Raw genomic sequence first — 14,348 nt, 5'->3', positions numbered from 1 at the left:
ATAATATAGAACCGTATAAGTTCATTTTGAAAAATCAAATAAAAATTGCGAATTGCAAATAACATGAAATCACCGTTCATGAAACATTTCAGAAATTATGACGGACATTCTAGTAATTCATTCAATACTTTCAAGGACAAGTATCATTTATAGAAATTATCCAACCAATTAAGCAGTTGGACCCATAGTTTGAGAAACGCTGTTCTAAAGTACTAAAATTGAAACGAAATGTTACAGTTGTTTGTCGCATAGCTTTTCCGATCTCCAGTTATGCGTGCTTGTTTGAGTTTTTGGTTTACGTTAAGATAGGTCGAACAAGAGGACTATGCCAACGAAGCATCCCGATACCCTATGTTAAGAATAACAAAATGTTCACAATCAACAAAAGCGTGTTTGATTTTTAAACTAGTTAAATTTAAAAAAAAACATCTAAGTTTCAGATGACATTTTTTTTCCAAAACTCATTCGACAGATAATTAGCTCCCTTTTTTTTCGCCGGTTTCAAAGTTTAACCAGAAAGATACCATTTTCATCAATCCGAACTTTTGCCACTTTTTAACCATGATGAAATCCACGTTCGTTTGTTTTTGCTTGAGCTCAGCAACTATTTATTGCTCCAGTAAATAGTTTCAGTCACTGATTGCACCGGAACCGTAATCAAATTCCAGACATCTGAACTTTCCCTCCCATACGTTGTTGCTTGTGTAGGTAGGTACGTGAAGGATTGTGGTTAGCTTTCTGGGAATTAATTAAATCCCAACATCGGAAAGTAACGCGAGCGTGATGGAGCTAACTAGCTGTTTACTATGGCTTTGCTACGTTTTGAGCCAACCAACGGATTGCTAATCAAGCAAAGTGACATCTGACAGTTTATCCATCCTGTGGAAAGATGTCGTTCTAATTGGCTGCTACCGATATCAAGTTTACCACGTATAGTATTAATTAAAATGAATAGTTTCTACTGTTCTTTACACAGTATATTTTTTTTTATTAGGAACGAAAACTTTTTTTTGTATTAAATGTGAAATTTTTAAGAACATCATCCATTGCATAGGTTTCTTGCATTCTTGAAGGAATCTTTGAACCACATATTTGGGGAATGAAATGCCTGCAGAAATTTTTAGAGGAAGATCAAAAAAAAAAATCTCAGCATGAGTACAAATGATCATACGATTCATTGTCGTAGAATAATCGAAATTTCACATAGAATCAGCAAATGGAGCTTAGGAGTACATGACCTTTAAGAATTTCAATTTTTATGAAGTCATTGACACGTCAAACCACTTCCTTAATGCGGTGATAGTGGAATGAACGGAACATATTAAAGTAATGTACTTGACGGCATCTCCACGGCTGTCTGGGGAAACAGTTTTTGTTTGTGGATAGAGGGAAGTGCATAAAAGCAAAACGACCTCACCGATTGATATTCATTCTTGTGTACACAGGATAAACAAAATAGTGAGTAACCAATCGTTATTTGTCTAGAAGAATTCCTGGAGGACATTTTGATCAAAATCTTGATCGTGATAAAATCGTAAAGGTATATGTATTCGAAGAAATTCTGAAACAAATCTCTTGAAGCAGCACACACGTTATCTGTATTTTGTCCTGTCGAGAAACTATCATTTCTGCGGCGAAACAGCGTTCAGTTCACGTAATTAAAAATAATAAATTAATGAGAAAAGTTGCTGATGGTACTGCTTTGCTCACCAGCCATTCGTTTCATCTTTTTGTATAACTCTGTCGTCCGTGCCCTTTTTACTGGGAACGCAGCAGCATCGTTCTGAACTCATTCCAAAAGCCATTTTAACAGCGAAGCAGCCATGTATAATTTAATAAAAAAAACTGTCACTATGGCACGGAATTGTGACAATGGAAGAAATTAAGTTGATTCAAACTGTGTGTGTTTTTTTTTATCACGTCACGCTGTTTCAGTGTGTATTGCTTTTCTTCTCATTACTTTGCACAGTGGGCTTCTAGTGACAGAAAAGTCCTACAGAGCCATTGAAAAGTGCCTCAAAGCAGCTCGGCAACAGCATGTAAATACTACGAAAGGAATACTGATTAATAACTTTAAATTTATAAATTTTCAATTTCTAGTCAAGGAGGTGTTATTACAGGATCATTTGAATTTGGATTATGCTTTTCGGTTACCGTCCAACATTCCCACTATGAAAGAAACACACTCACAACGTTAAATTATTATTCGATGTCCAAATGTCCATTATCAACGCGAAGTAACGTTGAATGAGGGAAAATTCAAACAATTACTTCAGTCAACGTATTGCATCGGTGGAAAGCAATTGCACGGAAAGTTTCGCGAGAAGAATAATTTGCGCGAAGTTTTAATGGCAGGCTAATTAAATTACAATGAACGGAGATCCCACCTGCTGGTTCAAATTTTTTTTTCGGCTCACTTCCGGCTCCATATTTCACGGTGAGTTGTTTTTTTCCTCGATATCAGATAAAAACAGAGGTTGTTAAAGTGGGTTTCTTTTCGTGCTCCACATTGTGCTTTTTTGGCCGGGAGCATCTTGCACGTCGTTGTCGTTCGTCGTCTGTGTAGTGTGCATTATTGGCACATAACCCGAGGGGTACACGGAAATAGGTAAAGTTTGTTTGGTTGACTTTTGGTTCGGTTGAAGCAGTCAGTGTACCATGGTGGATTTCTTTAGAAACTCAAATTTCCGATGTGGCACAAGAGTGGATGTGTACGTTGGGATTGCAATTTGCAGCTAAACCAAAATTAAATATAAATGATTTTCTAGCTGTGGTAAGAATGTGAGCACATTGAAACATTCACTCAAATCTTGAACACGCTGAGAAGTGAGAGAGGAAGAAGTTTATGGCATAATTGCAGGAAAAACGGAAGAGGTGGCATTCTTAAAATAGCATTGTAACAAAAAATCATGGACAAATTCCTGCTCTCCTAGATTTTATGACATTGAAAGGGAAACCTCCGACTTGGAGACAAAAGCATTTAGATTAAGATGTGGCACAAACGCCTTCAACGCGAAACTGGATCCATTTCCTCACTTTTTGGTTTTTGATTTTTTATAAAATAACGATGCAATATCTTCAAAATCGGTTTTCGTGCACATGCAGAGTATGGATCAAGGTACCTACTAATTTTTTTTTCGCGGTGGAAAATGTTTTTCATTTTTGCAGAAACCATTTTTGAATATAATTTCACAAAAAAAATGAGTTCTGCAAAAATGGAAAACTTTTTCCACCACAAAAAATCAGAAGATACCTTGATCCATGATCTACATGTGCACAAAAACCGATTTTGAAAATATTGCTTCGATATTCAATAAAAAAATAAAAAACCAAAAAAAAAAAAATGAGGAAATGCTTCCAGTTTCGCCTTAAATAATTTTTTTTTGAGTAATAAACAGATCCTTTTACTTTAATTACAATAAATTTCTCAATATTCAATCTCTTGGCAACCAACAAGCGGAGGATGTCAACGAAGCGTACGAAGGAGAAGAAAAAACAGTGCTATAATTCTGGATTGCAGAATGATTGTAATCCTAATTGGTCAACTAATATCAATTAGATAAGAAGTTATGCGGCCCCGTTAAGCCTTCTGGCGTTTGGGCCTATTAAATAAACGAATTAAATAAAAAAAAGGCTTCCTTTCATTTTTTTTCAATAAACTTATAGAGTATCAAATCTTTCGAAAGTCACTCCAAATAGGTATAAGCTTTTAGGTTATTTTTTTTGCTTTTTTACTCAAATTTAAATTTTATGGTCGTGAACTTTTTAATTGGTTTAACAATTTCAAATCATTTAGCATGCTATTGTATATATTTTGTTGTTTAAAAATGCTGCGAATTAGCTATATCTTAAAATTTATCTCTGAACATTGCTATTTTCCAAAAGCAGTTTTTTTGGAGAAACATTTTCGTTATATTCCATACTATCAAATGCTGAGTATCCGATTCTAAGTATTAACTGTAAAAAACTTGTTTGATTTAATTTGACATGAAAAAAATAATGTATTTAGACATGTTTTAGTAGTTTTCGGTGAAAAGCATTACCAAATTAGATACTTTGAAGAATAGTATATTCAATACGTTTTTAAACAACAAAAATATTTACAAAAGGATACTCACAGTACAGATTTGATATTAGTCAACCAGTTAAAAATTTTTATTGGACCCCAGACTTTAAATTTTTAGTAAAATTGTTTGGAAAAAAGATGTTCTATACATTTATTCTGACATAAGAGTTGAAGAAAACCATGCTACGAGATCGCAAATCGGATGAAAATATAAAAAAAAAAACTAATTAATCCACCTTGTGGTGATGGTGCCTTTCATGTTTCTTCGAGAAACCATCTCGACCAAACTCAAGTGACATGTTAATGAATATCGCACTTTTATCCATTTGACAAAAAATCTGTTCATGGTACAACCAATTATGTCGCTTAGCTAGCTTTTGTTTCTGTTAATATTCTTTAACATTAAACACCTAAAATTTGATCATACGAAACGACGTCGATCGATTGAAACAGTATATACGGTCGTCATCTTGAATATTATGTTCATCATTTTTGTAACAAATCAAACCAAATTATCTCTAATAGCGTGGCTCAAAATACCACATGTCAAAAAGTTCGATGGGCCCCTTCTTGTTTCGCTTTACACCGTGCCCAATAAGTTCTCATACAAAATCAAAGTGAATTCATTTCACATCTGTAATTAGAATTTTAAAAGTAAATTTATTTATTGAAAGGCCCACTAACACTGAACAAATACTATGTACATATGTTTTGGAATAACCTGTCCTTTATCCTTCTCTGCTGATCGCTTATGTGTCATAAGTCCATTTCAGCTGGCACGTACGTCATTTCATTGGCATTTCGTCTCATTTTAACGAGTAATGGTTTTAAGTTGAAACAAATTAGGTTCCTGTCCTCACCATTGCTAGTAGCAACTACAATCAGAAGAAAAAAATGAGACGCTGTACTGGTGAAGTACGAAGCCGATTTACTTTGTACAAAAAGAAATGTGTATTAAACAAAAATGTCCATTCAACTGTTTTAATGAGATGATTTGTTGTGTAAAATAAGCATGGCTGCATCTTATGGTGTTGATTCACACCATTCTCAATCCTTAAACATGCTTGTATTCCTATTGTGGTAAATTTTGTTCAAAATTTACTTTTTATGATGTTTATCTTTAATAGTACGGTCATATTCAAGGAAACCAGCCCAAATTGAGCATACTTGCGAATTTCTTACCGTATCATCACTAAAATTGTATTATTTTATCCTTAGTATATCCATTTGGTACAATACTGGGGATAAAAACTCAAAATGTAACCTTATGGACTCTATTTAGCTACTGTAGAATGAAAAACTTTTAGAGCATTTTTCATGTGTGCCGGAGCAAATAGATTTCAGAAAAAGGAAGTGTACTGCTAGGCTTATAAAACTAAAAGAAAATAAAATTATTCTAAACCTTATGCTTTATTTAATCAGTATTATGTGCCCCTTCAATACATACATTCATTTTGAAAAAAATGAATCACAGATGTGAAAAAAAAATATATTTTCTAAATTTGTATTTTGTATGAGAACTTATTGGACACGGTGTACAGGGGATAGACAAAATGATCGGGGCAGGCAGAATTTTCCCTCCTCAAAAAATATTCAAATAGCTGTAACTTTTCGAAAAGTGCATCAAATGTTCTCAAATTTTTACTGTAAGTGGATCTACTAGTTGTGTATCAGTGGACAAAATTTGGAAAAGATCGGGCTATTCTGCACGAAGTTATAAAGATTCTAGTAAAAGGTATATTTATCCGATAGCTAACTTTGAGCTGTTATATCTCAGGGTTCAATGAACCGAATGCAATGAAATTTTGATCATTTACGACTTATATAATGAGCTCTGAAAAACGCTTGACTCAACATGAAATTATTAACAAGAGAAAAAGTTATAGCGATTTCATTTATTTTATGATTTTTTAGTAAATTGGTCTATTCTTAATATGCATCCCATTACTTTTTCAATGAATTTCCGGCTATGTTGTTATTTTCTTTCAAAACATATTTATATTCAAGACAATTAGAGGGAATATAAATAACCTATAAATAATTGGTGTTTTATTAGAAAAATAATCTAATCGTTATAATTTTCTTCCGTGTTAAGAATTTAAAGTTAAGTCAAAAGTTTTTCTAAGCTGATTATATAAGTCATAAATGGTCAAAATTTCATGGCATTCGGTTCATTGAACCCTGAGATATAACAGCTCAAAGTTGGCTATCGGATAAATATACCTTTTTCTAGAATCTTTATAACTTCGTGCAAAATAGCCCGATATTTTCCAAATTTTGTCCACTGATATAGGGTAAGTGTGCCCATCGTTGTGGTATTAAGGTAAATTCATTTTAAAAACAATGATCGTATCATCTAATGAAGGGTTGCAAAACGTTAGTTGGTAGTTTTCTATCCAAATTGGCTTGGAAAAATATAAAAACTATCGTTTCTCTCTGTTTTCGATCATAAATCGCTTACCACAACATTAGGCACACTGTTCCTATTATGGAGGTAACATTTAATTTTTGTTCCTATTATTGCGGTATCCCATTGAAATCATATGGAATACCGCAACATTAGGAACACTACCGCAACAACAGGAACACAGCAGCAAAAAATTTAAGGAAAATATTTTTTTTAAAATAGGTTTTTGGGCAAAACTTAAGCACACAAATGGTGCAATCTCATAATTTAAGCATAATACATCTATTAAAAAGGCCTTTTGGTAACATTTCAGTCGAAAAAGTGCTCAATAGCCACTACCGCAACGTTAGGTACTACCACAACGAAGGGAACAATTACCCTACAACTAGTTGATCCACTTACAGTAAAAAATTGAGAACATTTGATGCCCTTTTCGAAAAGTTACAGCTATTTGAATATTTTTGAGGAGGGAAAATTTTGCCTGTCCCGATCATTTTGTCTATCCTCTGTATATGACGCCACGATGCTCTGCTCAAATTTTCAGCCAAATCCGTTAACATTTGGGCGGTGCTAAAAGTTTTTTTTCTTTTTTTTATCTGTATTAACGAGATTTTTAGCCCTTGGCTAATTCATCTCGGGATGCACGCTTTACTTCCCTTCCGAAGGAAGAACCCACATTTTGTGAGTTTGTCGGGAGTGGGATTCGATCCCAGGTCCTCGGCGTGAAAGGCATGCGCTTTAACCATCACAGCAGGTCCGCTTCCCCATTTAAAGTTGGTATGGGAGTTTATATAGGAAAAGATCGTTTCTTGCTTTTTGTCTCGTGAGAGGTTCTATTTTTTCTTAAATCACAACCAATCATATTCAACTATAGCCTTATATGTGCCGAAAAACTTTGTCGAAGACCGCAAAGTCATCTAAAGCTTGTGAGAAAAGATATTACTTACAGACCATCTAGTGGTGTTTAACATTTAACGCGTCAAGGAATAACAATAGCAATCAAATCTTACTGTACTGTCTAAGCTATAACTTTTTTCCCAAGTTTCTGATAACGTTGTGATCTTCGACAAAGTTTTTTGGCATATCCTAGGCTGTAACTCCATTCAATCTATTACGTGGTTTAAGAAAATATAGAGGCTCCCAAGAGAAAAAAGCAAAAACCCTTGAATCCTCTAAGCAGAATACCATCTTCGAATGAGTGTAATCAGTTTCGTACCTTTTAATTCCGCCATATTTTGATTATCCTTTGACAGATGCGCGTATTTCGACTACCACTTGTAATCTTCCTCGGTGTCAGTTATCCACTGGAAATGATTACACTCATTCGAACAAAAACCGAAGTTTTCCCAGCTAAACTTCCATACAAACTTCAAATGAGTTTAGCACCGCCCAATTGTTAACGGATTTGGTTGAAAACTTAACCAGAGCATCGTGGCGTCATACAGAACGAAATAAGAAGGGGGCCAATCGAACTAATTGAAATGTGGTTTTTCCATACAAGCTTGAGCCACCCTAATCTCTATACTGTATGGTGTCATCTTGAATTTCGGGCAACCTTCTAGAATATTTTGTTCCCCATACCAATCATATTTCATAGGGCCCATATAGCCGAGGCGGTAAACGCACGGGTATTCAGCATGACCATGCTAAGGGTGACGGGTTCGATTCCCGTTCGGTCCAGGATCTTTTCGTAAAGGAAATTTCCTTGACTTCCTTGGGCATAGAGTATCTTCGTGCCTGCCACACGATATACGCATGCAAAATGGTCATTGGCAGAGGAAGCTCTCAGTTAATAAGTGTGGAAGCTGAGAAGCAGGCTTTGTCCCAATGAGGACGTTACGCCAAGAAGAGAGAGAGAGACCAATCATATTTCATGATATTAGAACCTAAAATTACTTTAGCCAGCTGCCGTCTCGAATTATTGGCCGCCATCTTACATTTTCGTCGGCTTCGTGGCCGTGCGGTTAGCGGCGGCAGTCGTCTAGGCGTATCGTAAGCCTCGGAGTGTGGGTTCGATTCCCGCTCCAGTCGGTAGAAACTTTTCGTCAGACGAAAAATTCATCACTAGGCCACTGGGTGTTCTGTGTGTTGTCCGTTGTCTAGTGTGAGTAATATGTTCAGTCTGTGCAGCCTCTGGCTGAAGACGGTGTGTATTGTCTTTTTTTTAAGACCCCATCTTCTGGTTATTATTTTTGAACTCATGACATCTTCCACATACCAAATAAACCCCATCTTGAATTTTGAGTCGCTATTTTGGATTTTGGGTCGCCATTTTGGTTGTTCAGCTCGCCATTATTGAACTCCGGACATCTTATCCATACCAAATATACATAAAATACATGGTTTTAGAGGCTAAAACTCTTGACTACAGCCGCCATCTTGAGTTTTGGGCCGCCATCTTAGATGTTTCGGTGGTTATATTTGGACTCCGCACGTTTTCTCTCTACCAAATATACACCCACATTGCGTTGTCACCATTTCTGGACTCTGGACCATACCAAATATACCCAATACTTATATTGCATGGCTTGAGCCTAATGCTTCTTAACCCTTTGGAGCCGGAGGGGCCAATATGACCCCGGCGATGAAACCGAGCAAAGTGTTCGAAGCCAGCGAAATTTCGGCAGTGAAGGGAAAACAATTCGACTCCAATGGGTGAAAGCAGCCGCTCTTTTGAATTTGAAGCCACCATCTGGTCGTTATTTTTGGATTCCGGACATCTTCTCTATGCCAAATATACACATATTGTATAGTTTTAGAACCTTAAACTCCTTAAACTGCTGCTATCTTGAAATTTGGGTCGCTATCTTGGATTTTGGGCCGCCATCTTACATATTCTGGTCGCCATTTTCGGACTCCGGACATTATCTGTATACCAAATATTCTCTATTACATGGCTTACGAGCCTAAAACTCTTTGAAACATCGCCGACATCGTGGTTTTCGAAAGTCTCAGGTACATTACAGGAGAACGGGCGGGATTTCAGGCAGTTCGGGATGATTTTCAGTGGGTTTCACCTTGAAACGCCTCTAAAAGCCCATCGGAAACATCCTGGAACCTATTGAAGCCCTGTGGAACTCCCTAAACGCTGCTAAAGCCTCCCTGAAACATCATGTAACGCTCTAAACGCCCCTCAAACGTCATGTAATCCCTTGAAACGCCCCTGAAACGCTCTTAAAAGCCCCCCTGAAACATTCTGGAATTTCCTGAAATCCGTTCAAAAACCTCTGAAACCTCCATGAAACGGCCTTGAGGTACCCCTAACAGCCCTCCTGAAACATCCTGGAATTATGAAACCCATTGAAATCCCCTAAAATGCCCCTGAAACGTCCTGTAACTCCTTGACCTGAAGCTTCATAGAACCCTTTGAAACCCTGTTGTTGAATCCTCTAAAACGTCCTGTAGCTCTTGGAAATGCCCCTGAAACGTCCTGTAGCCCCTTGAAATAACCTCAAACTTTCTAGAATCTCCTGAAACCCTGTGAAATGCCCTAAAACGTCATGTAATCCCTTGAAACGCCCTTGAAACGCCCTTAAAAGCCCCCTGAAACATTTTGGGATATTCTGAAATCTTCTTACTGGAATACCCTGAAATCTTCTCAAACACCTCTGAAACCTCCCTGAAATGGCCTTAAGATACCTCTAAAAGCACCACCTGAAACATCCTGGAACCGCCTGAAGCCCTGTAGAATCCCCTGAAACACCCATGAAACGTCCTGTTACCCATTGAATCGCCCCTGAAATGTCCAGGACCCTTCACATAGCCTGAAACTTCCTAGAACCCCCTGAAACCTGTGGATCCCCTAAAACGCCTCTGAAACCTCTCTTGAACGCCCTGTAATCCCTTAAAACACCCCTGAAATGTACTGTAATTCCTTGGAATGCCTCTGAAACGTCCTGTAACTCCTTGACATAACCTGAAACATCCTGGATCCCCATGAAATCCTGTGGAACTTCCTAAAACGCATCTGAAACTTGCTTGATACATACTGTAGCCCCTTAAAACGTCCTTGAAACGTCCTGTAACTCCTTGAAGTGTCCTTGATACGTTATGTAATTTTTCGATCCGGCCCTGTAACCCCTCGAATTGCCTCTGAAACACCCTGTACCTCCGTAAAATAGTCTGAAACATCCTGGAACCCTCCGAAACATCCTGTAACGTTTCTGAAACCTCCCTGTAACCCCTAGAAATGCCTCTGAAACGCGCTGGTACTCCTTGACATAGCCTGAAACTTCCTAGAACCACCTGAAACCCTGTGGGATCCCCTAAAACGCCTCTGAAACTTTTCTGAAACGTTTATTCCCATTAATGGCTCCCTGAAGCATCCTGGAACCCACTGGAACCCCCTATGCTGGGAAGGGGAAAGAAGTGATGCCGTAATCTGCTTTCCCACGGCAAACCATATCGTCGGTTTCCTGCAATGGCACAACTCAAAATTTGTCATTTTTGAGATTTTGTTTGCAAATGATGAAAAACCATGCAAACTTTCATCTCACAAAGACCCGTTCCGAAATTCGATGAGAAACGCGAGATTTTTGCATTTTCAACAATTTTCCGCAATAAAGGCACAACTCAAAATCAGTCATTTTTTTCAATAGTGGATGAAAAATAGTAGTCTAAAATTCATGAAACAGATAGTCCTTCGGTCCCTTTTCATGATACAACAATCAAAATTCGTTTACTTTTATCGAATAATGAGAGAAATAAGTGAACTTGTATGAGGTGCTTCAAGAATGCCAATTTTCAAACGCTCATCCTAAAAATTCACGTTTTTTGAGTTGTGCCCTTATTGCAGGAAACCGACGATATATACCACTGCGTCAGCGCAAGTTTACACCAGGATGTCTGAGTGTTGTTTGAAAATTACTGTATGGCAGAGGATTCACTTCACATTAGTACGTGGATGACAGGCGTAAGAAAATAGATTGGGTATTCATTACGCTGAAGTCTGTATAGCATAGGTTCCCAAACTTTCAGAACATGCGACCCCCTTTTGCCTGCAGACGTACTTCTCGTGACCCACCATAGAAATTCCTTCATTTGTTGTCTGTTACAGTAAAATATTTGACTGTTCCTCGCGACCACCTGGATGAAGGTCGGCGACCCCCCTGGGGGGTCGCGACCCACAGTTTGGTAAACCATGTTGTATAGGGTATATGATGTGGCATAGTTTGCTAATTTCATAACTTAAAGGCGTGATTGAAAAGTAAATTTCAAAGTAAGAGGAAAGTGGCGGGCCAGGGATTGAACCCGGGACATTCTGCTTACGAACAAGACATGGTAGCCATTAGACGACCAACCCCGTTTTAGCTGTAATTAGCCTTGAAAATGTATTTTCAAAGCGCGCATATTTAGAATGTCTTTTTTGACATCAAAACAGGATAATTGCATGTGTACATATTGGAATAACCTTGATTTAAACCACGGTTTGAACTATAGGTTCGGCTTTTTTCTATTCATCGAATTTTCGATCATTCGTGATGAAAGCCCAATTTCCCGTTGCGCAGAAGTTTTTATTTTCTGTAACCCACAAGAGTAATTCGCGTGAAACCACCCACATCCCTGTTCTTTTCCAGCCTTATACGCCGCGGTATCATGTGATTTGGTGGTTAATTTACATAGAGGGCAGCTAAGTTTTTACAGTGCTACACAACATGTGACGCATTTGGGATAAAGAACAAAAAAAAAAATGCGCCAGCTCGAGAGAGCTTAACGTATATCTGAAAATCGTCGCTAGAAAAACGCGAACTAAATGAAATTAGATTATCGCATCAAGCAAGGGATGGTGGTGGTGCTGGTGTGGATACTCACTTGTTGTAAAGTACGATATCCGGCAGCCAGATGTGCTCCGATGGCACATACAGCTCCGTCACACCGCCGTACTCTGCTGGATCCCATTTAAATTTATGATCCTGCCACTCCTGTGAAAGAAAAAAAAATACAGGGGTTTACTATATTCATACACTTATGCATGGTACCTCGCTTGCCCGAGCGGGGATTGAGAACAGAAATATACTGAATGTTTTACGGGTGGGAATGGGCCAAAAATTGAAGTGATTATGCATTAGATTGGGCCAGTGCTGTATGGGAAAATTGAAATTTGAATAAATCAACCAAAGCAAAGTTTTTTCTATCCATATTAGCTCCCAAAACGTCTGTGCAAAATTTGAGTTTGAATTTTATATGGGACTTATATGGAATTACTTACTATTTCGCGTTTTTTCATAAGCAGCTTATTTTTTTCTAAAACTATGTTACTGATGATATTAAAAGTCATGAATGTGTCGAAAACTTTGTTGAAAACCGGAATGTGATCGGACACTTGTGACAAATGTAATAACTTACTGATCGTTTGATGGTGCTTAAGATTTAATATATAAAGGAATACTATCTATAATAAAATCACCATTTTTCACAAGCGTCGGATCACTTTGTGGTCACGGAATATAGGGATGCAACTAAATCACAATCAAATATTGCACAGTTGATTTAGACGAAAAAGCTTTGTTCTATAATATCGACCTGGTCGACCGAGTCTATTATTCAGCATTTCCAGCCAAAAACACGAAAAATTGTCATTTTTGACTCAACATTTTTCAATGTGAATGACAATTTGTTTATGCGCTGTATTTCGAGAATCATTTACGTTCAGTTTTCTACAAAAAAAACATAAAAAAAATCGAAGGGTAAGTTTTTTTTAAATTGAAATTATATGATATCTAACATAGATCCGCGTTGGATATTACTCTCAGTGTATTTTATCTGAAGGCCTTCAAACATTCTCGAACACCTTTGAAGACATCACTTCAAACTAACAAACCGTTATCGAGTTATAATTCTTAGAAAAAGAAAATTAGGTATTTGGTCATTGGTGGGGGCCTAAGGCTCCTTTCAAAAGTTAAATGAGGAAAAATCCAGCGTATGAACAAATTGAAAAATATCGAGTCAAAAATGGTAAAATTTTCCGTGTTTTGGGCTGGAAAAGCTCTTCATTCTAATATTTTTCCCTGCTCGGGAGGCTGCTGCAAGAGAACGTTCCAACATCGCGGTCTAGTCTCTTTCCGTGGAATGTTGTCGTTGTGCTGACGCCCGTTGTGACGGTGCGGTGGTGAAGCTTGATGGAGGGCGGTCGGGAAAAAAGCTTCTGGTTTCGGTATGTTCACACACTGACTGAATGTGTGGGCTTGGTGCGAGTGTGTGGTCTTCCTGGTCATTTGTTGGCCTCATCGCCATCGCCATCGCCATCTGTGAGTTGAGGCACAAGCATCTCATCCTCCGGGGTCCATCGTTGTCGTCAGTGGGACATGCCAGGCTCTTGAAATGGGGTGAAAGTTTCGGGGTGAAGTAGGGGTAGCACGAGCACAAACATGACATAAATTACGGAGCACAAAGAAGATTGCAGGACACGTTGGTGGGATGCTGCATGTCTGGCTTGATTTTTATGCTAACAAAACATGTAACCCAGCGGACACAGTTACAGAAAATGAGGTCCAAAATAGTGGGCGGTGTGGTTCGGTGTTTACCGAGAACATGTCGTGTGAACTTTCGATTAGCATCTAGATTAAAACTCTGCAATATAATCCATTCTGATCATTCTATTCCCTGAATGGGCTGCTTATATTATAGCCTTTATTATATTTTGAATTTATAGAGCACTCTCAACCCCAAGGGTTTTCCATCATTAAGTTATCACATTCACAGTTTCACGACCAGGCAGGCATTTAATTTTAATTCGAATGAGAATGCGAGTTTCAATAATATTTTAGTTTTTGGTAAATCAAAGCATGAGATGTTTTTTTGGCTAGCGCTTATTCGTTTACTTGGCTACTCAATGTATTACTGCCTATCTCCTGTTTTTTTGTTTATATGCTTGTA

At 37.7% G+C, this 14,348-nt stretch overlaps 1 protein-coding gene across 1 annotated transcript in view; it reads right to left on the bottom strand.

Moving 5' to 3' along the window:
* The window catches only part of LOC109403316 (acetylcholine receptor subunit alpha-like 2), a 113,977-nt gene that overhangs the window by 78,474 nt on the left and 21,155 nt on the right, over window positions 1-14,348 (bottom strand). Inside the window, exon 3 of the mRNA XM_019676124.3 lies at window positions 12,285-12,394. Coding sequence (XP_019531669.2) covers window positions 12,285-12,394 — 110 coding nt within the window. The remainder of the gene's footprint in view (window positions 1-12,284; window positions 12,395-14,348) is intronic.

This window comes from Aedes albopictus, chromosome 3 (assembly GCF_035046485.1).
Source record: "Aedes albopictus strain Foshan chromosome 3, AalbF5, whole genome shotgun sequence".
Taxonomy (NCBI): domain Eukaryota; kingdom Metazoa; phylum Arthropoda; class Insecta; order Diptera; family Culicidae; genus Aedes; species Aedes albopictus.
Note: the sequence above shows the minus strand (reverse complement) of the source record. Positions and strands in the feature narration are given on the sequence as shown.